Source organism: Electrophorus electricus, chromosome 5, assembly GCF_041902795.1.
Source record: "Electrophorus electricus isolate QZ-2024a chromosome 5, ASM4190279v1, whole genome shotgun sequence".
NCBI classification, from domain to species: domain Eukaryota; kingdom Metazoa; phylum Chordata; class Actinopteri; order Gymnotiformes; family Gymnotidae; genus Electrophorus; species Electrophorus electricus.
The window spans coordinates 2782851-2808263 of NC_137501.1; the positions used below are offsets into that span (position 1 = coordinate 2782851).

Sequence of the window (25413 nt, forward strand, 5' to 3'; positions counted from 1 at the left end):
ATTGTCATAGCATGTGTAACACACCTCTTGCCTTTTAGCCACAGGTGAGAGAATATTCACAGTGGCAATAAGGAGAGACTGTGAATAAATGATGGCATATTTAATTTGTTTTAACTTCCATTCTATAAATGTTGAATGCATAATGCCTAAAATGTACTGTAAAGCTCTCTTACAATGCTTATTATGAACTACAATAACCAAATTAATCGCTGTTATGTACCCAGGGTAGGTTTTCTCTTGGATATACAGCCATGTAAATAGCACTTTGCAGTTCAGGCTGTTAGCGACATCATGTGGGAGAAAAGTGCAAGCGTACAACATCACTAAAATTCAAACCGACATAATTCTGTTTTACGCATCTCTCAATGAGCTGTGGGTAATGTACTCTTACAGTCTAGGAATTTGAGATAACGCACGTTCAGTTTAAATACCCAGTCTAGGCGAGAAACATCCCTTTCACACACCCCTTTCATTAATGTCCATTACACAAGGAATATCGCAGGTTTTGTATATTTTGAGAGGAACTAAAACAAGTTGTGACCGTAATAACGCATGTATGCCACATTTGCGAAGCCCTACATTAAATTCACTTAAAGTAAGTCACTGAGGATTTATTTCTAAGAAAGAATGAGATCCAAACTTGGGTACTGCTAGTTAGAGAGAGGTAACTTTAGATACTAATAATGCATATCATATTTTGTGCCTTAGTTGAAAAAAACAAAAAACAAACAATGATTAGTACAAATGAAGTAGCTTCTCATAATGTCACTGACCTATTTTATTTTGAGTCATTCAGTTTATGACAGAGTGCTGAGGACGTACAGATTTTAAACCATTTTCTCTGAATGTTTCAGAAGACAAATTACCCCCAAATGAGTGGGAGTGTCTGGTCACTTTGTCATTTTCCAAAGCTGTAATGTCACTGCAGGTCTAAGTGCAGACTAATCAATACAACGCTTTGAGAACATTTCAAGAGATGGACAGAGTGATCAATAAGGCCTGCTGAGTTTGGTGCCTGTTACGGTCACCACTGAATTGCTCACTGAGTGAACTGTATAATGGACATCATTATCTCACCTACTGGGTGAATTGCGATCTATTAATTGCGATCTATCTATTAAACACACAAAGCTGAAACTGAAGACCTTCAACCTAAAGCTTGATCATTACATACCAAAGAATACTGAAATGTCTTGGGAATTGTCTGTGAAACACTAAGCAGTTAGTAAAAGCATCTAAATTCTTTTAATTAACTGTACACATTCAATATTCTTAAACTGATGTGCAGCAGTTTAAGAATGTAAATATTGTATAATTACAGGAACCGCCAGTATTGCCAGCAAGAGATTCGTTTTACTGTTATTAAAAATTTATTGCAAATGTACACGTTGGATATAATCCTACAGTTGTCTATAAAGACATACTCACATTTTTTAAACTCATCACATTACAACATAGTAGTCAGACAGCACTGTAGCTATTCTAATACCCATCCTGTGCTACTGTGCATTGACGGATGACTGGGACTCCATCATGGAAACAGTCTGGACAGCTGTAGATGAGAATGATTGGTCTGTCAAAGGAGAAAAGATTAACAGAACTTTTTCACCATTTCAAAATATTTCTGATGTTTCCTTAAAATGCTTGCATAAAGTGTAGCTGGGATATAATGTGAGCTGTAAGGTATATAAGGCAGAGGGGGCTGAGGAGCTGTTTGAAAGTAAATAAGATAATAAATAATCATTATTTAAAAGATAATAAATAAGTAAATAAACAGACTTGCTGCGCTCCCTCGGGTCTGCTGAAAGCCAAGAGGTGCAACTCATGCAGAAGTGGAGTGGTGACAGGATGCTTCTTCTGTCTCGCTCGACAATTTTGAAACCAAACCTGTAAAAGTTTCAATAATGTATTTCTTTTTTGCCACTCTTAATTACATAAAGCAGAACTGAATAATTATTATTGCAGAATAATTTATTAAAAATGAAAGATTTGACCTAGAATAGATCATCTCCAACATGTGCATGTGTGTTACAGGTGACAGCCTGCTGTTGCTTCACCTGTATAACTCTTCGGCTCAGTCCAGTCATACGTGCCAGTTTCTGCAAAGTCTGGGCATCGGGGTTGTTATCCTGGGTGAACTGCATCTGCATGAGCTGGGCAGCACAGGATAAGCCCCATGACCTACTCATCTGTCCGAAATCAATCTGAGTACCTTTAGATATTAGTAGGAATACCTGTAAGATTAGTAGGGTATCTGAAATATAAGGTAGGGTTCCTGCAAATATTACTGGGGTACCTGTAATATTAGTAGGGTAAGAGACCAGTAAGAGTAGTAGAGTACCTATATTAGTAGGATACCTGTAGCTGCTCTGTGGTGAATGCAGTGCGCGCTCTTTTGAAAGGCTTTGACAGGCAGTCTGAAAGCAGAACCGTCTCCAAACTTGTCCCATCTCCAGAGGAAAACAAACAAACAAAAAAAATGACAAACACTTTCTCCATGTATCCATCTTAAATCTCCTCCCTTAAAGGTACAGCAAGCCTGCTGCTTGAATGTCACATTAGAATCACTTATACTGAAAAACATTAGATAAAAAACGTGGGACATTTGAATAATCTAAGTTTAATACATTTGTGTACTTAGTGTGAAAACACAATTAACTAGGGCTGATTCTCTGCTAGAGCTCTACACATTGTTATTATTGGAACTCACTGTGCTCTGATACCACACTCCCGTAGTGCATGCGGCACAGTACCCTGCTGTCCACCAAGCCAAACTCTTCTCCTGTTGAGAGCTGCCTTTTGCAAGAGAAGCACACAAAGCAGGCGAGGTGGAAGGTGTAGCTCCTAGCCCGACGCACCCAGTCACAGGTGTTGATCTGGTGATCGCACCAGGCACACCTTATGCCGAAGGTACTAAAAGACAAATCAAACCTTGGTGGACTTTTCATTATTATCTGACATGATGTTATTGCTAAAGTGTTTTTTTCTTACAAAAAGAAAAATAAATCTTATTTTTAAATGTTTAAAAGCACATTCAGTTCAAAATAAGAGGCATTTGTGTGTTGTCGTTGTTATATGTTCTGTGTTCCTGTGTTGTCACAGGAATAAGATGTAATGTGACACATTTTTAAAGAATATTTCCTATTCACATTATGCTGGTGCATTTCCTATTCACATTATGCTGGTGAATTACCATTTGGCTTTGACATCAGTGCAAACTAAACGTGTTGCCATTTTAGCTGTTTTGAAAACTGCCCTGCATTCCATTCTATTCATCTGATCTATAAGGTGACTTGATCCCTTGCAATAATTTTCCTCATTTAATAATTGAGAAATAATAACACTCCCTGTTGTTGTCATAAATTATCTGAAGTAGCTTTAATGCAAAATGCAGAGCAGTGTTTTCTGGATAATAAAGAATAGCTGCTTTGAATAACCATTACCTAACAATTTATTCAATAATTATATACATTTATGGTGTTAAAAAATATTTTTAAAAATTAAACACATGTAATACCAAAATCATGCTCATACCAGAATTTTAAACCCAACTCACCTTTCATAGTCCAGTTTACAGAAGACCTCCTGATTCCTGATGTAGCAGGTGCTGTGTTGATGCAAAGCAATTCTGCACACTGAGCATTGCAGACATTTCACATGCCAAGTTAAGTTATTCACCTGAGAGAAAGAAAAACAGGATTTGTTCTCTTCTATTTCAGAAAGCAGTTATTAAAACAATGACAAAAATACGTGTGGACCTTTCCCTTGTGCTACTACTGCATTGTGATACAACTATAGAAATACTAAAAGCAACTATATCAGCAACAACGATAATAAACCTTATTCAATTTCATCAGTATTAAATATTAAATCTTATTTTAACTTTTTCTACAGAAATTCAGTGGTTGCATTTGATGCAATTTAAATTTTTTGATTATCATCAAGAGCACCTTTAATAAATATTTGTCCCGAATTTCAAGGGTGCATTGCGCGCAGATAGACGATTCTGGAGATAGACTCGAATGCGTCTCGTTTTTCAAACATTGCTCCGTTCGACTTGGTCCACTTGATGTTGACTATATGAAAAAAATAGAAATAATATAAAATATAAAAAAGAAATAATAATAATAAACACTAAAATAAATTTTGTTCTGTTCTCGTTCAATTTGTGTTTGCAAAAAATGTAACTATATATTTTTTACTCATAAGATTTTGAATACATTATTAACCAGTCTATAAAAACACAGTGGTAACACCAATAATGATTTTTTTTTTAAATCATAAAATAAGTGAAACTTTAGTAGAGTCTGCATTTTATCTGTTGCTAAAATAAATGACACATATTGTCCAGTTTAAACTCACCATTTCCATCTGTAAAAGCCTAACCTTCTTTTTGCGCTCTGCTTGGTCTGCCGCACTGTGGGCCACCTGATATCACCCCTGTTATAGGCCCCTAACAATGACAACTCTGTACCACTAAATCAAGAGGCTCTAATTATGTCAGAATTGTAATCGATGAAGCCGTGCTCTTAACCTGTAACTCTTGAAAATAATTATCTTACACCATCCGAACCAAAGACACGAATAACTCTCTGTTCCCTGCAATTAGTAATGACTTAAAATGCCCTTCTAAGGATGGAGTTAGAGTGTTAATCGCAGCTGTCCATCAAAAGGAACCAATACAGTCCTAAGAAGCGTAAATTTTGTCTAACAGCTATATGTGGAAATCCAAGATAACCTCACTTTCAACCATCTTTTGCATATTTTTTCATGTATTTTCTCATGTATTTTTTCCATTCTGAATAAGTTGTTGTTAGGCCCAGGGTCGAAGCACAAAATTCTGGAGGTCATTGTTCTTTTTTTTTTTTTTTTTTTTTCACAGCTTCTCGTGGGTCTGGGGGAGATGGGGTTATTTTTCAGTTGTTTCAATTCTCACATGATATTTAATATTTTCAAAACAACGTGAAAATCTCAGCATCACTGGTCATTTGTTAATCTCAGCACCACTTGAGGTTTTTTCTTTTAAGCAAATTGTAAATGTTTTAGCACATCAATGCAAACAAGTAATATATGCATAATTAGCACACAAGGTCATAACACACATCATATATCTTGCTGGTCAAAGCTTGTGTTGCTTTTTAGATGAAAAGATATACTCTTTAAAACAAGTCGAATTTCCTTTATTTCCAATATGTAAGTTATGATATGCATGATGGTTCCTTCATTTGTCCAAATTGGTCAGCCATATATTCTATTGATATAATTTAAGTAAAGTTTCTCAGTTGCTTTGACCTAATTCTGAAATTATATTTTCAAAACCATATGTGAAAATTTCCATGCCTCTAAACAATGGTACAAAACAGATTGCAAGTTCTCATTTTTTAAGCAAACTGCAGATGTTTTAGCACATCTATGCAAATGAGTATGCCTAATTATGCACAATTAGCATACTTACTGAATGCCTATATCTTGCTGGTCAAAGCTGATTTGAATAGCTGTACTCTCCAAAACATGTAGAAATTTTTTTTTTCATTACACTGTGTGCACAGTTATTAGGCAGGTTTTTTGTTTGGTTTTTTTGAGGATTCATTCTATTATTGAACAACTACAGTTCTCTCAGTCAATCCAAAATGTTAATAAACCTTAAACCTGAATATTTAAGAAAGTAAAAGTGAGGCTTTCTTAGAAGAAATCTTTTGGCTTTCTTAGGAGAATATCTATGTGTGCATAATCATTGGACAACTATTAGTGTGCAAAATTGTGTAGCTAAATGAAAAACTTACATTTTCCCATCTCAGTTATTTATTTTCATCTGTTGAAGTGAAAATAATAGAGAAACAACTAAATTTACAAATAAACTTAAAAAGAAAATCAGTGACCAATATAGCCACCCTTCTTTTCAATAACAGTCAAAAGCCTTCCATTCATGGAGTCTGTCAGTTTCTTAATCTGTTAAGATTCCCAGACATTGTTCAGAGAGCTGTAATATTTTCCTTCACCACATTTCTCCCATTTAGGAAGGGTCCACCAGTGGCCTTTACTGGATAGCCATGTAGTGGAGTACTTTGATGCATGTGATGGAGCATTGTTCTGCATAAAAATCATGGTCTTCTTGAAAGATGCAGACTTTTTCCTGTACCACTGCTTGAAGAAAGTGTCTCCTAAAAACTGGCAGTAGGTTTGGGAGTTCATTTTGAGTCTACCTTCAACCCAAAAATGTCCAACTAGCTCATCTTTAATAATACCAGCTCATAGCAGTACCCCACCTCCACCTTGCTTGTGTCTGAGTAGAAGTGGAGCTCTGTGCCCGTTACTGATCCAGCCACGGGCCCGTTTATCTGGTCCGTCAAGAGTCACTCTCGTCTCATCAGTCCATAAAACATTTGAAAAATCTGTCTTCAGATATTTCTTGGCTCAATCTTGACATTTCACCTTATGTGTCTTGTTCAGTGGCGGTCAGGTTTCAGCCTTCCTTACCTTGGTCATGTCGCTGAGTACTGAACACCTTGTACTTCTGGGCACTCCAGGTAGGTTGCAGTTCTGGAATATGACAGCACTGGAGGATAACAGGTTCATGGTTGCTTCACATTTAAATGTTCTCAAATCTTTGGCAGTTAATTTGCATCTTTTTTTTCTCAACACATTTCTTGTGACCCTGTTGACTATTTGCAACAAAACACTTTATGGTTCTGTTATGACACCACAATATCTTATCCATTTTAAGAGTGCTGCATCACTCTGAAAGACTTTTTACCATTTGTGACTTTTTAGAATCAGTTAAACCTCTTTTTTAGCCCATTTTGCTTGAGGAAAAGAAGCTGTCTAATAATTATGCACACCTTTATATAGGGTGTTGATCTCCTTAGACCACACATTCCCTCATTACACAAATACACATCACCTGATATGCTTAAATTGAAAAAGCATTCAAGTTTTACAGCTTGGAAAATATGCATAAAAATGATATGGTCAAAATACTCTCTTGCCTAATAACTGTGCACACAATGTATGTGAGTCATCACATGCACAATAACTCATTTAGAGTTTTAGACATTACAAGAACTATAAATATAAATAATATATAGAATATATGGTTGAATGATCATGACTGGCCTGCTAGATGTATCTTGCATTTCAATAATGAATATGATGTTTCTCACATCTCAGAACAATCAAATACACATCCTCTTAGTTGACAGGCGCTACACATACGTATGGATATTGTCAAACATATGTGTAGAGCTTGACTGTGGCAGAACTGCTACAGTTTCTGAACATGGAGAAACCTAGCCAGGTATCCAATGAAGAGGACCACATGTCAGCTCATGGAAGAGGAGTAAGTGTTGTGGTGTAGTGACAGCAAGACAGCAGAACAGAGGAAAAGGTGGACAAAGATAGCTGCCCAGAGACAGGTCACAATTATCGATCGTGGAATTAGCCTTTAGCCGTACAATGGCAGAGACTTGTCAACAAGTGCAGCCTTCAAATATCCAAACATTCTACATAGAAAACAGACATGTTCTCACTCAATGCTGGAATTATTCATAACACAGTATTCCCTTTGCAGCAGTAGCTAAAGGTCCAATGCATTTATGAATCTCATGCTTTAGGAAATACACGAGACTCAATACATGAGCACATACACAGTAATGTGGTTTATGAATATGAATTTAAATGTTATAGGACTAGATGAGGATGTTATGCTGCTGGCAGAAGAGCAATTCTTAGACCTCACCAGGTGATCTACTGCTATGGAGACAAAACATCTAAACATTTTGAACACCTTCGCATACAGAATGGCAAAGGAACTTTTCATGCCAGAGTGTTTTTTCTTTTTTCTTTCTTTTCTTCTCTGTGTATAAGGGGAGGGGGACTTGTACTGCGAGTCGGTTCTCTTTCTCTGTCATACAGGGGACAGAACTCAATAAACGTTTTTCTACTCAGTGCATAAGGCTGTCTGTGTTTGTGCTCTCATTTTTCCACCAAAACTGGTCACTTTGAACCAGTTTCTAACAGTCTGGGTCAGAAGTGGGATACTGCGCAGGTAAGTGACAGTATTTAATGTGTCTTCTTCCTGCTCAGTATCTCTGTGCTTAAATTTGGTTTAAATTCAGTTTAGATGCGTTTTTGTCTCTAATAAGGCGGAAGAAGACTCGTCTATTGGCATGAGCTGAATTTTGTACTTATGCTGCCCGTTGAAAAGGCGGAAGGAAGAAGACTCATCTGTTGGCAGAAGCTGAATTTTGTGTACACTGTGTAATGATTGATCCTGCCTGAGACGTATTTAAATGCAATTTACTGTTTATTGGTGAACCTTCCCTCCTCTGTACCTATTTGAGAGCTCTTTGTATAGTTGTATACTGGTTGTGATTTTTGCTGGGTGACCCATGGGTTGCAGTGTTAGTTATGTAAAACCCCCAAAGGGGGAAACCCTGAAGGATTGGATGTTTCAGTGTGGTTTGGGCTCACATTGAGATCCAAACATTAACAGTCCACCCGAACAGCGAACCACTTTTTGCATTTATGTTTCAGGGTAGGCAATACACGTGGTGCCGGCTCCCCCAGGGCTCCCCCAGGGCTCCCCCAGGGCTCCCCCAGGGCTCCCACGGCTGTGTTCTCCACTGTTGTAAGAGACACATTGTTGTCCTGGGTCCCTCCAGAGGACTGTGGTGTTGTCAGTTACACAGGCGACATCCTCTTGTCATCAACAATGCAGGAGCGCTGCGTGATGGGGTTCCGCTCACTACTGAAACATCTGGCTTCATGTGAGTTTAAGGTTTCACCATCCAAGCTCCAGTGGTGCAAGCCGTCTGTCACATAACTGGGGTTCCTGCTGTCTGCTGGTGAATGCTGCCTCTCAGATGACTGTTGGGCAGTCATACGTGACATCCCTCTGCCCAGCACAAAACAAGCCATGCTGAGTTTCCTGGGTCTGGACATCTACTGCCACCAATGGGTGCCAGATTGTTCCTTTCATGATAAAGTCCTCAGGTAGGGCTGTGGAAAAGACTGTCCTGATACGTTGGTCTGGACTGAGCCCATGTATCACTCATTTAGGCCTCTGAAATCGGCCTTGTGCTCTGTTCCAGCACTTGGCCTGCCGACCTATAATCTGCCCTTCCACCTTTACATTTCTGAAAAAAAGCTCCATAGCCATGGCCGTCCTGGCCCAGGAGCACGGTGGCAGTTATCGCCTAGTGGCCTACCTTTCCAAAACTTTTGATTCGATAGTTCAAGACATACTGGCCTGCTTACGCGCCGTGGCTGCCTCGGCCCTGCTGCTCACTGACGCAGAGAAATCGGCATTGTCCCATCCCAAGGTTCTTCACACTTCACATCAAGTTATTAATATTCAGAATAACATTCAAACGCAGCACATGATGGCACGGTGACATTCGGGCTATAAGGCCATTCTCTGCGCCACTCAGAATTTAACCATTAAATCACACCTGCTGAGTTCACCTGCTAATCTGTTACGATCGCTTTTGACATGGCTAAATCATTCTGATGACTCTATGCCCCACGACTGCATGGAGGCTATCCTTGAGTCCTAGAGTATGCACGCTGATCTCTCTAGCATGCCGCTCAAAGGCGGCTGTCACGTTTTTGTAGATGGCTCATGTTTTAAACCGTCTGACTTCGAATTTTCCTGTGGTTATTCTGTCTGCTCTCTGCCCAACCTCATTTGGGAGGTTACTCTCTCCCTTACAGGTCTGCTCAAGTAACTGAACTGATGTCATTGACCAGGGCCTGTCATCTATTCCGGGATCAGGTTGTCACCATCTGTACTGATTTCCGTTATGCGTTTGGAGTTGTTCATGACTTCGGTAAGATTTGGCACTCCAGGGGGTTCCGCACCTCGGAATGTAAGCCCATTTCTAATTCAGGACTACTGTCTGCACTTTTGTCTGCATGTACACTACCAGCTCGGCTGGATCTCGTAAAGGTCAGAGGTCATGACACAACCTCTGGATCTGACACGGCATCTGGCAATGCCTTAGCGGACGAGGTTGCATGTTGGGCAGCTGTTAATGCTCCCTCATGCCCATACGCTGTATCCTCGACATGTGAAGCTGTCCCCATGTTTTCCCATTGTTTGGTACCGACTGATATCGATCTGCTTTTCTTATAAGCTCGGGGTACACGACAGGACTGCTCTCACTGGGCTGATCAAGGGTGTAGGCCTGATAAAGATGGACTGATTCATGACTGGGAGGGGCGTATAGCCCTTCCTAAATCTGTTTTGCCATTTCTTGTGCGTCATTTTTACGGGATTTCACATGTTGCACAAAGGGGGAGGAGTGATTACTAACATTCAAAAACAGTTTTGTATACCGGAAACACGTAAAACTGTAAAACTCCTAGATAGCTGCTTAACCTGTGCTAGAAGCAATCAGGGTAAAACACAAGCCAAACATGATGCCTTGCAGGCTCCTGAGTATCCCTTTCAGTGTCTACAGATAGACTTTATGCACATGCCACCTTGTGGTCAGTTGAAGTACCTGCTGGTGATTGTAGACAGGTTTTCCAAGTGGACTGAAGCATTTCCTTGTTTTAAGGAAGACACATGCACTGTGATTAAAATCCTAGCCAAGGAGATAATACCGAGGTATGGTGTGCCTCGGGTAATAGATTCAGATCAGGGACCCTGTTTCATTTCCTAGGTAACTCAGAAACTATGCACCTACCTAACTTTTGACTGGAAGTTTCACATCCCTTATCATCCTCAGTCATCTGGCATTGTTTAGAGAATGAATCATACCTTGAAAGAATGGAAACAGGATGGAAACAGGAAAGAAGTGGATAGATGTACTGCCAGCGGTGTTGTATGAGATCAGAATGATGCCCAGTACCATCACCAAATTGTCACCATTTGAGGTCATTTTTGGTAGACCATTTATCACCCCATGGGTCAGAAGTAATCCGGGTGTTTCTCATTCAAGTGATATGAACGTGATCCTGGCGGACTACACCCAAATGTTGATTGAGAAATTGAACAGTGTGCATGGTAATGTCTCTTGCACTCTCCCTCTTCCCACATACAAGCCTACTCCGTTTATTCCAGGTGACTGTTTTTGTCAAATCATTGAACCCTCGGAAAGTTGGTGAAGCTGCGTATGGACTCCCAACAACCATGATCGCAGTGACCCAAACCGTTGTGCTAACATCGGGATCAGCACAGTAGATACACAGCAGCCGGCTGAAGAAATCACCAGTAGCTGACGCTTCCGACAAGCCAAATGCACCTTAACACATTCACATATAGTACAAAATTGCACCACACACCAAGGAAGTCCTCTTTGGCCCTGTATGTCAATACACTTTAGCATTGGTATTATAACTTGATAGATATCCTATCTGTCTATTAACAGATAGGGGGTGTTAGACACTGGAACCTTTCTGTCTTCAGGCACCCAACGCAAGGTCTCTGCCTGTCAGCCATGACATGGCGGCTTGCCCGCGAGCTGGTCTCCCCAGATGATCTGCTCCCTGTTCTTATCTCCTTTACTCCCCCACCTCTCTCTCTCTCTCTTTCTCTTTCTTTCTTTCTTTCTCTCTCTCTCTCTCTCTCTCTCTCTCTCTCTCTCTCTCTCTCTCTCTCTCTCTCTCTCTCTCTCTCTCTCTCTTTCTCTCTCTCTCTCTCTTTAAGCACAGGAGTGGCTCATGGCGGGCACAGGAACAGCTCGTAGCTCGTTCACGCAGAGAACATCTAACACCTTAGAACATGCCTCACTTTTCCCTGTCATTCTGTAGATTTAGACAGTAGATATAGAACACATATATCCTCTGTGCTTTTCTCAGTAAAGTGGAACTCTCTTGATTCACTTCCCTGGTGTCAGTATCTCCTGACTTCCTTGGATTGATCCGGTTACAGAGGACGGAGAGCAGAGGGGAACTTGGAGGAGATCGAACCTGAAGGACTGGTCACTTTCAACCAGTTTGTAACAATGACCATGTTTCATAACCATTCATAATCCTTTCATATTCATAACCATTCATACACCTTGACAGGCAAAAGGTTCAGAAACGGATGTAAGTCATGTTCTAGGATATTCTTTTAAAAGAACACCATGTTCAAAGATAAACACTGTACAACGGAGATTGCATAATTTATCCAGTAGGGGGAACCTTTATGTTCGTTAGTTGTATTTGTTAAATTAGTTAGAAACGGCCACGACGACCACCTCTCGAAACGTCTCATAAAAGTTTTAACTCTTGATACTTGACAATTGTTTTCTCAGAGTTTGGTTGGGCTGCAACATCTTGACTCCAAAATCGTCGACGTAGTCCGCTTTCACGTAAAGCCATGCACAGCTGAGATGAACTAATGGATGTTTATGCACGGACATTTAGGTTGCGTACGCTGCACTATTTTTGAATGCTTGACTTATCGTCTGCTTTTCTGGAGTTCATCGTAGGCTATATTATCACACAATGAAGGGTAAGCACTGGATTTTTCTTCCTTTTGTGACTACTGTGATATTTGACTTCATTTGACTTATCCAGTACTAGAATATTGTTCTGCCTTAACCCAGCAGTGAGGGCTGTTCTTCTGATTGGAATATGGATCCTGGTGCAGGAGTGGGCGATGTGCCTTAGTAGTGGAGAGGAACACTCACGTCAAACAGAAAATGGTAAGTAGTATACAAAAAGAGAAAGATACCGGGCAACACGTGAGCAATCGGAGCAAAAACCTGGTTAAATTAAATGGTTCTTTACACTGATGTTGTTTTGAGGAGTAATGGCCATTTTTGAGTTTCCTAATTGCACACTATAAACACACACACACACACACACACACACACACACACACACACACACACACACATATATACATATATATACACACACACATATATATATATATATATATATATATATATATATATATATATATATATATATATATATATATATAAACTATTTTAGCCAACATTCTGTACACAAAAACTCATTAGAGGTCAAATGATCCATTCAAAAAAACATACTATACTAATAAAAAAAAGTACTAATATTAAAATAAACTAAAACTATAAAGAGTAAAGAAAGCCAACATTCATGGCTAACATTTTTTACGCCAAAGGTATGTCTGGGAGCTAAAAGGCATGTCTGATCTTGAATGGGCCATATCTGTGTCGGTGCTTTCTCTCTCGGTTTAAATGACCTTTTAAACTCAGAAATGGCAGGGATGTAGAGCGTCGTCATATTTTTTATGTTTTGGAGAATCAGAATGATGATTTGGTGTTTCTAGTAGCATTTTACTGCATAAATGACATTTGTTTGCGTTGCCAGTTGTTCCTACAGCAGCAATGAAGTCAGGAATCTAAAAAAAAAAAATTAACAACATTCCCAGACCTTCAGACCGTTTAACGACTGAGATTATGATTTACAATATAACAGTAGTCTGGCTATTTCTAACCCTCTCCCTAGAATTGTCCTTTCTTATATTATGTATTTTGTTTCCAGTGAATCCTTGTTGCTATTACCCTTGCCAGCACTGGGGCATTTGTGTGAGATATGGGCTGGGTAGATATGAATGTGACTGCACCAGAACTGGGTACTATGGAGAAAACTGCACTATCCGTAAGTGAAAGTCTTTTAAAGTCTTATGTACTTTCTTCTTCTTGTGCAGAACATTTTATTTTCATTCTGATTTTAGTTTAATTCTGTGAATATATACCTGTGTAGGCTCTTCAGAAAACAATTCTAAATTGTCTTCTCTGTGACAAGGGCTGTGTAATAATTATGACAAGCTCATGTTAGATGAAAAAGAGGTGCAATTGCTATGCAGTTTACAAAAAACAAAAAGACTACGCACCCATAAACATGCTGTGCTGTTAAGCACCAGCTCTTGTTCACATGCTACTACTCTGAAATAAGTGGAATTGGATTTTAAACCTTTACATGGAAGTTCATAAGTCTGAAAAACTTTAGAACCAACTTTATAATTGTAATATTGTCCATGTTGGCGTTGTCTGATTTTAGTTTTGGAATGTGGACCATCAGACAGCATGCAAATCTTGTTAAACAACCCCTACCCCATTCATCACTGGTTTGGCTTTTGACCGTAGGATCACTAATAGTAGCATGGTTGTGGGTGTTGAACTGGAACAACTTTAAAAGGCATAACAGTGTTGGCAAGAATTTGGCATAAGTCAGTTTCACTGGTGGTTTGACAATAGGGCTCCATCTAAAACAATATTCAGCTAAGAATGCACAGTGTACTGTTAGACAGAAACTGACCATTTATCAAGAGCTACGGGATGGCTAACACAAATTGTGCACTGCAAAATACAGGTAAGGCACGTCCACAAGGTGTACCTACAAGATATGCGTGCTTGTAAATGGAGAGTGTCTCCATCGTAGGCAGAATATTCATACAGAATATTCAACATATGCTGTTCTTTTGGTCCAATGACCTTTGGTCAAGCATGTGTTTAGCGCATTCGTACAGATGCTGTCGCACACAATGACAAAGATGCACCAAGTGTCTGAGGGTTTCTGAGGGTGTTGCTTTTCTCTTCTTCCAGCTGAGTTCTGGACTAGGGTCTGTGAGCTTCTGAAGCCCAGCCCGGATGTCATGCACTACATCCTGACTCACTTCCACTGGCTCTGGGATATCATCAATAACACCTTCCTAAGGGAATGGCTCATGCGCACAGTACTCACAGGTTAGTGGTCCAAGAGATAAAAACACATGATTTCTTCATATCTTATTTAATGTCACTTAGGGTTCTTACACGGTGTTACTTGGATTCGGACCATATGGTTCTGTCAGTTGCAGGAAGTGTTTGTTGCAAACATGTTCAGTATTTTTATTTTTTTTTTACAGGGACAGCATCCCAGTTCTAGTTAAACAATAATATCAGTGTAAGTGGTCAGAGTTGGCTAATTTGATCATTTTGTATATTGGATGGATTAAAGCTTTAACAGTAATGTATCATTAAGTGAAGAGTAATTAAACATATTTGAGGTGAAACCCACAGGCTAAAGCAACAGGCTAAAGTTCCCTTGACATTTTGGATAATGTCCAGGAAGAATTCTGAGAAGAATTCAGTTCAGGAGCATTTGACTTATGGGGCTACCCGAGAACTCTGAGACTCCCAGTGTTGCGTAGTAGCTTCTCGCGTAATGTAAGCACCGGGCCATGTTCACCACCAAACATCCCTTGGCTCATGCTGACAGATGCTTCGTAGCTGATGGATGTCAGTCCAGGTTTCTGAGCAATGTCCAAGATAAATATTTACAAAAGTCTGTAAAGAACTAGTCATCATCTCATTCCTGACTAATTCACTTGGTATAAGTTAGAATCTGTTATATCCAAGGCTCTGCATCTGTGATGAGAATGTATGCAGCGAGGATTAAGGCCTTAGTGACTCATTGGCAGCTGCCAACTTTCCAGTTTAAATTTTACCTTAAATTTTAAAATGGCCACTGCTGTCTTTTAATACTCATTTTTTGCAGTGTGATCAATAAATGGTGTCATCACATTACTTTGGAATATATTTCACACATTGGCTGAGTCATATTGTACATTCATCGAATTAAGGTTTCCACTATCTGAAAGTGATATGATCTTAGAAAGCCTGCCTGTGATTAGTCGCAACCCATTCAAAAAGAATAAGATCAGCAGCTAGGCCCGCATCAGGTTGCTTTCATGCAGCTGCATCAAACAGTTTTCATGCTCATGTGTTTTAGCGTGTAGACCATATTTTGATGGTATTTACAGTTCTTTTGGACTTGGATGTACTGTCAGCACCTTTCTGTACTTTTATGCACAAGACTAGAGTAACTGACCTGTTGCATCCAATACACGACTGGAAATTCAAGGAGGAAATTCAAACTAGCTCCTGAATATCATTGTTGCATTGACCTCTCTATGGCTTTTAATTCTATTTAAACCATGTTTACATGCATTATTTAGTTTAGTAACAGCCATTGCATGTTTTGACACTAGTATGCGGTGCCAGTTGATTTGGCTAGTTCCAGATCCCTGTACCACAATTATGAGTCAGTCCACATAAGATGCTGACAGGCTGTTAGTTTCTCCAGAATTACGTATCTCTCAGGTTTGTGAAGACAAATGCTAGCCATGTTGCATTTAAAAACATTTATTTAATGACACTTAACCACTATCCTATATAGTTTGCTATCTACATAGAATAGTATAGCCTGCAATGTGAACCCGCCCCCCATATCGGCCAGTTCCTTGTAATTCACCATTCTCAATTCAATTGCTCCTAGGAAAATCAGCACACGTAAGCGCCTGACTTAGAAGGGCATTTACATTTTTTGTTTTTTGCAAATAATCACATCTGAAAATAATATTTGAATGTTCACATCAGAACTCCAAAGGTGAGTTTGTGCATGTCTAAAATACAAAAAGTGCAATGTTCTCATTTTATACGTCTTCACAGCGACAGAAAAAGCACATGTCTGTTCAAAGTGTACAATTAATACATTTTAAATGAACAGTTTTATATGTGATAGCTAGGAGTTAAAAAGGACATTATGGGACGTTGGTGGCTTGTAAAGCACCAGCATTCTGGCCCAAGTCCACCGGTGGCTCGTTTTGAGCTTGTAATTCACTGTGTGTGTATAGGGAGGACGTGATTGCGTTTTATCCATTTCTTGCATGTCTGTGCAGTAAAGTGAAGGTAAACCTAATTGTGCAAGGTTTGCCGTTTTATGCAATATTCCTGCCATTGAGGCGACTGATGCCAGAGCAAGTGGGAAACCAGTGAAAGGCCTCACGTGAGCATTGTTTCTTTTTCATTTTAACCGGGTTGGTGTTCCCCTGTAACTTTATTACTGTTGCTGAGATGACTAAAGGCAGAGTGTGATGAACCCTTGAGGACTAATGGTGATGCTAAGAAGGTGTCCAGATGGTAAATAACTGCCTCTAATAGGGGCAGTTAACCATACAGGAGTGTATAGTAGCCATTGTTTCGTTTTGTGCTTGTATGGTTTTGTAATCTTTTTTTTTTTTTTTTTTTTTTTTTTTTTTTTTTTTTTTTTTTTTTTTTGGTTTTACAATATTTTCTGTTTGGGGTTTTTTCTCTAAGGCCTGCCATTGTAAACCGAGGTTAAAGTCTCAGTGTTGCAACCCAATGGTGTGTACGAGGACTGTGTATTTGTGTTTTTTTTGTCATGTTCTCCCATACGTACACACACTCTGAATTACGAGCTCAAAATGAGTCACAGTTGGACTTAAGGCACCCCGAGAGCTACCAACACTGATGGGTCCTAATGCTCTATAGTTCATCTAACATTCTACAATCTTTTTAACTCTTACCGGTTACATAGGTTGTGGTTTTTTTTCATCTTTTTTGCAGGCCAGTTAATCTTTTTTCCAGACCAGTTCTCCTGACCCAGGGGGTTAGTGAGGGGGAAAAGATTATGGCCACAACTGAATACAGCAGTTCCACTACTGTGGAGTTATTCCTTATTGCAGGCTCATCACCTGGGAAAAGCTAGCGTAAGATGTGTCCATGTTTTTTAACCTCACCTACAGTATTGAATTTTCTGGGTCTTGCACCAACCTTTTTAAGTTTTGGAAGCATGCACTATTTAGAAAGACCATTCTTGCTTTGCTTAGTTAGTTTTCTCTCTCTCAAATATTTTATTTACTTTGACTAAATCACTATACTTAATCTCCTGTTAAGTACTTCTACAGAAAATGATACAATTCAGTTTCTTACAGGAAAAAAAAGATGTAATCATGGTTAGCAGCTGTTGGCTCCTTTGAATAAGTGAAGATGGGTGATGTAATAGTGGGATGCTGGCTCTCTGCTGTGTGCAGCTGCAGATATTTTCAATGTTCACAATGTGCCACAATCTCAGCATCAAACCCATGAGGACTCAACACAGTATATCAGAGGAAGCCAGGTTCCAATCTTTGTATCCAGTTGGTAATGTCCACTGCGCTTGTGTGCTCAGAGATAAATAGGACCAAAGCTGTTACACAAACACAGTGTTATCCTTAAGTTAAGATCAGCTTTTGTTGAGAGTGAACATTTAAGAAATGAATGTAAATGTTCTCCTGTGTTGCAGAAAGTATAAAACCACACATGTCCACCTAAGGGAACATGTTCTTAATCTAGAGCACCTCTACCTCTGTCCTACTGGAATAGCACAGTCTATACTGTGAGGAGCCTGGGTGGGTTGTAAAGCGCTCGTGCGGATCTGTGCTCATTGATATTGTTCTCTTGTATCCTATGAGTGCGTGCAATGTACTGGACGAAAAGCCTCTGCTGTCATAACATCCTGCCCGTATTTACCCAGTCTTGGTCCTGGTGCTCGCAGACCAGCTCCCTTTATCACTTCCTCCCTTAATTCTGACCGCTTTCCTCTGCTAAGACACACACTGGCACGCAAGCTTTATGGCCCTCATGCTCCGGCAGTGAGGCATGTGTTCGCGTGAATAGTAATATAGCTCTGTCATAAGCCACCTCACTCTTGAGCCAGTGGAGCCCCCGTTGCCATGGTGTCAGGTATACGCCACAGCAAGCTTTTACGTTCCTTGCAGTTCTTGCATGTTGCCAAAAGTGACGGGTCATTGAGCCTTTCTGCTACCTCTTGCCACCTCTAGAGTTGTGCATAGGAAATCAAATGAATTCAATATGGACCAGCACAGACTAGACCACCAAAACACCATACATTTCAGTCAGTAAGAATTTTGTGTTTATTTAATTGTTAATAAATGTCAGAGCAAATTTCTGTTTATTTTGTTGACATGGTAATGGGTATATATTTTGATACTTCTGTAGAAAATGGCAAACCATAATGATGAAAGGTTAGACATTTCTGGGCTGTTTGCCAATGTGCCAGCAAAGGGTAACAGGGTAATGCAGTAATTCTGTGATGCAAGTAAAACATTAAAACATTCATGACAGAGACAAACCAATTGTTTCAGTGGGTTGATATGATGATTTGTTGCAAACTAAGTTGGATGGAGTGTTAAGAATTTTCACATTTATTCATGGAGGCAGATACCCACATGCGTTTCCCTTGGTTTAAGAACTGCATCATGCTTGCAAAGAAATAGTATCTTAAACATGAGAATGTGCTTAAACATGAGAAAACATGAGAAACCATTTAAGAAAAGTTTTGTTTGTCATTTTGTTTATGTACTTTGTCTATGGAGTTATTTTTCATATATTCAATATATTAGACATCGAGAGAGAATTCCATGTATATTAAAGTCAATTCATATGTTTGACATCTGTTTTGTAGATATTACAGTTATGAACCTCTGTTCACAGTTCGAGCCAACCTAATTCCCAGCCCACCCATCTACAACTCCAAGTATGACTACGTGAACTGGGAGACATATTCCAATAACACCTACTACATGCGAATCCTTCCACCTGTGCCAGTGGACTGCCCAACGCCTTTAGGGACCAAAGGTGAAAAAATGACCAAGGCTCGCTTGTAGATAAATGCATACATCAGACTACACCAGGCTACAAAGAAATGAGTATTGCTTTAAAGCTGTAAAATGAAAAATGTTGTGGTAGGGAAAGGCCTGACACAACTGCACCCTTAATATAGCCCAGCTGCTTGAGTTATCACTTCATTTCTGCAGGAAAAATGCAACTTCCAGACCCAAAGTTGGTGGTGGAGAAGTTCCTTCTGAGGCGGAGCTTCAGGCCAGACCCCCAGGGAACAAACTTAATGTTTGCCTTTTTCGCTCAGCATTTTACTCACCAGTTCTTCAAGACCCACAATCGTGTGGGACTAGGCTTTACTAAAGCTCTGAACCATGGGGTGAGTCCTGGATAGCATCAGGGACAATGCTTGATGGTTGTTGTCTTTAATGGAACATATAAAAGGTAAAAGAACGGTTCTTTTGCCTTTGAAAAGACATATTAAAGATTCTCATTCACAGCACGTTATTACTTGCACTGAAATGTAGACCATCAGTCAGTTATTTATTATATATATTCAAAAATCTAGAATTGTATAAAGTGTAAATATTTACTGCACTGGTTTAGTTATTTTGGGATGGGTCTGTCAATGACCACTTCAAAAGGGAAGAAGAATATTTTCTTTACAGCTGTTTAAATTTCTACTGGTTAAAATTTGCGCACAAACTGCAGTCTCCAGTATTGTTTAAAAATGTTTTTGTTGGTGAAGCTTATCTATTGGATTTTGTACATAGGTGGATGCTGGCCATATTTATGGGGATAATCTTGAACGACAGCTGATGCTTAGACTTCACACAGATGGGAAGCTGAAGTACCAGGTACCGGCACTGGTGTGCAATGCCTGGAATGTTTGGCAATCACCCAGTGGGATAGGTTCACCAAGCCTCAGAGCTCATGCAACATGCATCAGTTGGAGGCTCACCAATACTTGGATGTGTCTTTGACATAGCATTATACACTGGCAACTACGCTCATGGCAGATTTTGTTCATTGAAATTGTTGCTTATCAGTCTTGTTCAGTAGCTCCGCTATGCAGAACCTCTACTCATAAAGTTCCTATGTAGTCACATCCTGAAAAGGCAGTTTGTTTTCTCAGCCTGGCACTACTTACTGGTTTGTTTGTACTGATAGCAGTTTGTTTGTACTGATAACTGCTTAGGGTTTCTGATGAGCCCCAGTGATTAAATATGAAACTTCATATCTGAGATACAAGCGGAATGATGTAAGTGTCTATTCATTTATGGCATAGTCACATACTAGGTCTGCATAGTAGGCATGTTAGGAAGGATGGTGAATTTCTAAAAGAAAATGCGTAGAAAATTTACCAGTAGAAAAAACTTTCAGATTTGTTGTTGTGTTGTTCTGTGGATTTCACTGCCACCAGTTAATATACTGTGTGTTTACAAAGATGATAAACGGAGAGATGTACCCACCTACTGTGGCCCAGTCGAAGGCAAACATGAGCTACCCTCCATCGGTGCCCCCAGATGAGCAGCTGGCAATAGGCCAGGAAGTGTTCGGTCTGCTCCCGGGCCTGAGCATGTATGCCACCTTGTGGCTGCGTGAGCACAACCGCATTTGTGACATCCTGAAGCGAGAGCATCCCACCTGGGATGACGAGCAACTTTTTCAGACCACCAGGCTAATTATTATCGGTAAATGAACTACCAGACTTATTATCTATAAATGAACTACCAAACCAACAGACTAATTATTATCTGTAAATTAAGTTCCAGACCAGCAAACTGATATCTGTAAATGAACTACTAGACCACTAGACTGATTATCAATAAATGAATTATCAGACTACCAGAATGATTAACCCTAAATTAACCACCAGACTGTGTATTATCTGTAAATAAACTACTAGACCATTAGATTGGTCATGATCTATAAATTGATTAATATCCAGGCCACCAGACTGATTATAAAACCCCCTCATTATTTCCATGATGGTATTGTGGTAATTGTGCATGTGTGATGCAAGTATAGCAATGTTGAAAATCACCAATAAACATCAACAAGAAATTTGCAGATCATTGGAAAAATGAAAACTAAATTTAACATGTAAAAGGATTCAAAATGTCATAGCCAGGAACTGTAATATTGTTTCCTTTATGCGGTCACATAAATGTTCTTATTTTTGTGCGTATGCGTGTGGCTGCCACCCCTCTTCTCCAGGCGAGACCATTCGGATAGTGGTCGAAGAGTACGTGCAACACCTGAGCGCCTACCGGCTAAAGCTGAAGTTCGACCCGTCCCTTCTCTTTCGCTCACAGTTCCAGTATCAGAACCGCATTGCCGTGGAGTTCAACCAACTTTACCACTGGCACCCGCTCATGCCTGACAGCTTCTTCATCGACGGCGCTGAGATCCCTTACTCACAGTTCATCTACAATACCTCCATCCTTATGCACTATGGAATAGAGAAACTTGTTCAGGCCTTCTCCACTCAGCAAGCGGGACAGGTGGGCTTTTGCACAGAGGTGTTCTAAGCTGGGTGATGCACGACTGTAGTGTTCGTATTGTATTTTATAAGGGCTGACTATTGGTTTCAGAAGCTCCTTCAGCTTTAATATGATCCCTGTCAGCAGTGGAGCCTGGCACATGTATTCTTTTCATTCCTGACCAATAATGCTCTGGTCTTAAGCTTTTTAAGCTTCTCAATGATATTGGCAGAGGCTCATCTGTTAAAATACTGTAGATATTCACCAGATATTCACCATTTCAGGGCATATTCTTTTATATGTTCAGTTTAATAAGTGAAGTAGATGAAAGGCCTCTGGCAAACAAAAACAACAAATAAACCCCACAACAAATTATACTGCACTAAGCTCTTGAACAGATACCAATGGTATTATTTTCAAAAAATATAGAAATGTGTACCTCAAAAGTGACACCTACCCATAAACTGTGAATCCACCCAATGGTTTCAAAATATTCTTGTAACTGATATGTGGTTTTCCTTTTAACTGCGTGAGTTCCTGTTGATGTGGCAAAAAAATATAGGCTGCATAAATGCCTGTACATAGCATGCACAATCTAGAAACTACACATACAGTATAAACATTTCAGAATACAAACATGTACGCCTCTCCACATGCATTGACCTAGGTCAAAAGCTGTCTAATGTTTTCTACATAGATTGGAGGTGGTCGTAATATCCCCCAGGTAGTGAGCAAAGTAGCTGAAGGAGTCATTAAAGAATCCAGAGAACTTCGGCTTCAGCCATTCAACGAGTACCGCAAGCGGTTCAACCTGAAACCATATACATCCTTCTTCGAATTCACAGGTATTTACACAACTTACTCATGTAGTACCATCCTGGTATAAAGCAATAAGAATGATTTCTATATATCTTGCTTATACATATCAGATCTATGTGAAATATAAATTTATATCTAATTCAGTGCTTCCAAAGAGTTCCTTAAAACAGATTCCACACTAATTTCACACTCTCGTATACACCAGTTATGGTAACACACCTGTGATAACATAAGGCATCTTCTTGGTACGTGAGATGGATTTTTTAAATTATTATTATTACATTAAATATTATATAAACTCAGTGGTTCAGATTCTTCAACTTCAAGCCAAAACAAAACAAAAGTGAGATATGCATATGAAGCAACAAAAGATAAAAGCCAGAGTGATCACACCCTTTTCAGCCCACACCAGTTAAGGCATCAGCTGTTTTTACAGTACAATTAAGTTTAAATGAATAACCGTATAGTCATAACAGCAAAGACTTCCCTCCTGAACTTGGCACTGTGAGTATACGAATTTGGTCAGAGAATGAGTGATCCAAGTCCTTAGTTACTAAGCGTGCATCTTCAGTGTCTTTTGGTGAAAGGAGAATAGTATTTACACCATAGGCACTCATGAAGCATCTGAGCAGCACTTCTTGGTGGGATGGTGCAATACTCTCATAGAGTGAAAATACTGCATTCGTACAGTAGATCAAAATAGTGCATTCAAATCTGCAGTGCAAAATTCTTAGTTCGATTCAAATTTGCTTTCTTGGATTCACAAATTCAGTTCTATTCAAAGTCCATAACTTATTTTAGGGCAGAAAGCATTCCACAGGTTATTGAACAATACAGACAGTAAACAGTGGACAAAAGCACATACCGAGGAGGATCATACCCATAAATAATACAAGAAGAATATAAATTATAATTGTCCAGCTTCATAAATGAGGTGATTTGAAGGTGAAGTTAAAAAGGAACCTATTGCCTCTTTCCCAGGCGACGAGGAACTTGCTCGTGAGTTGGAGGAGCTATACGAGGACATTGACGGTATGGAGTTCTACCCAGCCCTGTTGATAGAGAAGACCCGGCCCGGCGCCATTTTTGGCGAGAGCATGGTAGAAATGGGCTCACCATTTTCCCTGAAAGGACTTTTCGGAAACCCTTTATGTTCACCGGAGTACTGGAAGCCCAGTACATTTGGCGGTCAGACTGGCTTTGATGTGGTCAACTCGGCATCGTTGGAGAAACTAGTTTGCCTGAATACTAAATGGTGTCCATATGTATCCTTCCATCTGCCTCCATCAGGCTCTCAGCAGCAACAACAACAACAGCAACCCCATGCTGAACTGTAGCCAAAAATGATAGCAGAAGATTCTCTGTCTCGTAGAACTAAGATAAATACAACTGTGCTGTTGGAAACGCTCTGCGCAAAATGTATGTTTGCACAGTCTGCAGACTTGTGGATGTAAGAATTCAGTTATTCTATAGTATTAATATCTTTTTATAAATAGTAAGTTTCAAAGAGCCTGTTTATGTAGATGTGAATGGAACAATGCCAAATGTTTTTATATAATGACAAAGTGGCCAGCCTTGGGAACACTGCCCCTAAACACTCTGGTATAATCATCTTTAAGTTGGTATAGACCACTATAAGGCAAAAAAAAGAAAAAGGACTAAATGTTTAGTTTTTGGTTTTTTTTTATTTATTTAAAAAAAAAAATACAGTAAAGATGATCAAAGCTATATTGCTTTTGGGAGACCAACCTTTAGAATGGATGCATTTTGTACTGAATGACTTTTGGATTGACTTTAATACTTCCTTAAAGAAGGCAGGGGAAGTGAGAAAAAGAGGAAGCTATACTCATTTCTGAAGTGTCTGAGAGCTGAGTCACAGTTGCAGTTGAGGTTTCAAAGGGTTTCAAAGCTGTGTCAAGCATAATGTCTTGCATATCACCTAACCTAGTTTACAGTGACGATGCCAAAAGAGTGTAATCCACTGTTAGCTGCAATCTCTGTCCAGTCAAATATTGAAGTGTTGTTCTTAAAAAAGGGTGAAGAGTATTAACATATAGGCTGCTAAAGATTAATTTCTGATATGTGATGGCTTCCAGTGAAACTCTTGTTAGAAGTAGCAAGTCTTCCGATGTACTAGTCAGTTAAAGATGATCAATTGGGACCAGTCATTTGTTGAACCTCACTGAATGATAATTTGGCAGTCATTTCTTTCATTTTAGTACACAACTGTCATTTTAAAATTAAGATAGCTAGTTGTAATCAAGCAGGTGAAGAGCATAGATTGTAGACTGTTAATTGAATTATTATTATAGATTATAGATTGAGTTCAACAGATTATAACTGCTTTTGATTTCTTTCTCTCTTTTTTTGTTAGTTTATTTGCTGAGAGACTACATTTGTTTTTATTGTTGTTCAAAGGTGTTTGTTTACCTTGGTATTATTTCTCCTAGTTCAGTGATGTGAGAATAAGACAGTGTGTAGTGAAACAAATGGATAGACATATTGTGTACCATGAAAACGTCCTAAACATAGAGGAAGATGGCCAAAAAACATTTTCACCACAACATCTGCATTTTATTGCAGGCATAATAAAGTTTAACTCTTATGAATGACATACAGGTTTCTGTGTAAAACCTTTTTTCTCTGTAAAATGTCTGACTCATTCAAAAATTGTAAATAATATCTGGAAGAAACACTGGCCCGGTAAACAAATATAT

The 25413-nt window shown here is 39.3% G+C and overlaps 2 protein-coding genes across 3 annotated transcripts; one reads left to right on the forward strand and one right to left on the reverse strand.

Annotated features, from left to right (window-relative positions):
- Positions 1-1531: 1531 nt before the first annotated feature.
- lhx6b (LIM homeobox 6b) lies at positions 1532-6486 on the reverse strand. The gene is made up of 8 exons (XM_081714828.1): positions 6478-6486; positions 3951-4076; positions 3557-3678; positions 2729-2913; positions 2359-2489; positions 2058-2153; positions 1780-1887; positions 1532-1573 (listed from the first exon to the last, which is right to left on the reverse strand). The coding sequence occupies exons 1-8, from the start codon at positions 6484-6486 to the stop codon at positions 1532-1534; spliced, it is 819 nt and encodes a 272-aa protein (XP_081570954.1).
- A 5653-nt stretch (positions 6487-12139) lies between these two features.
- Positions 12140-25310, forward strand: ptgs1 (prostaglandin-endoperoxide synthase 1). 2 transcript variants are annotated; one of them, XM_027025542.3, is made up of 11 exons: positions 12140-12442; positions 12537-12635; positions 13468-13584; positions 14532-14672; positions 19266-19409; positions 19589-19770; positions 20165-20248; positions 20839-21085; positions 21612-21898; positions 22575-22722; positions 23678-25310. In XM_027025542.3, exons 1-11 carry the CDS (start codon positions 12436-12438, stop codon positions 24031-24033), a joined length of 1812 nt encoding a protein of 603 aa, XP_026881343.2. In that variant the 5' UTR covers positions 12140-12435; the 3' UTR covers positions 24034-25310. The 2 variants fall into 2 exon arrangements, with proteins under 2 accessions (XP_026881343.2, XP_026881344.2); XM_027025543.3 differs by having other exon boundaries at positions 12540-12635.
- Positions 25311-25413: the final 103 nt, after the last annotated feature.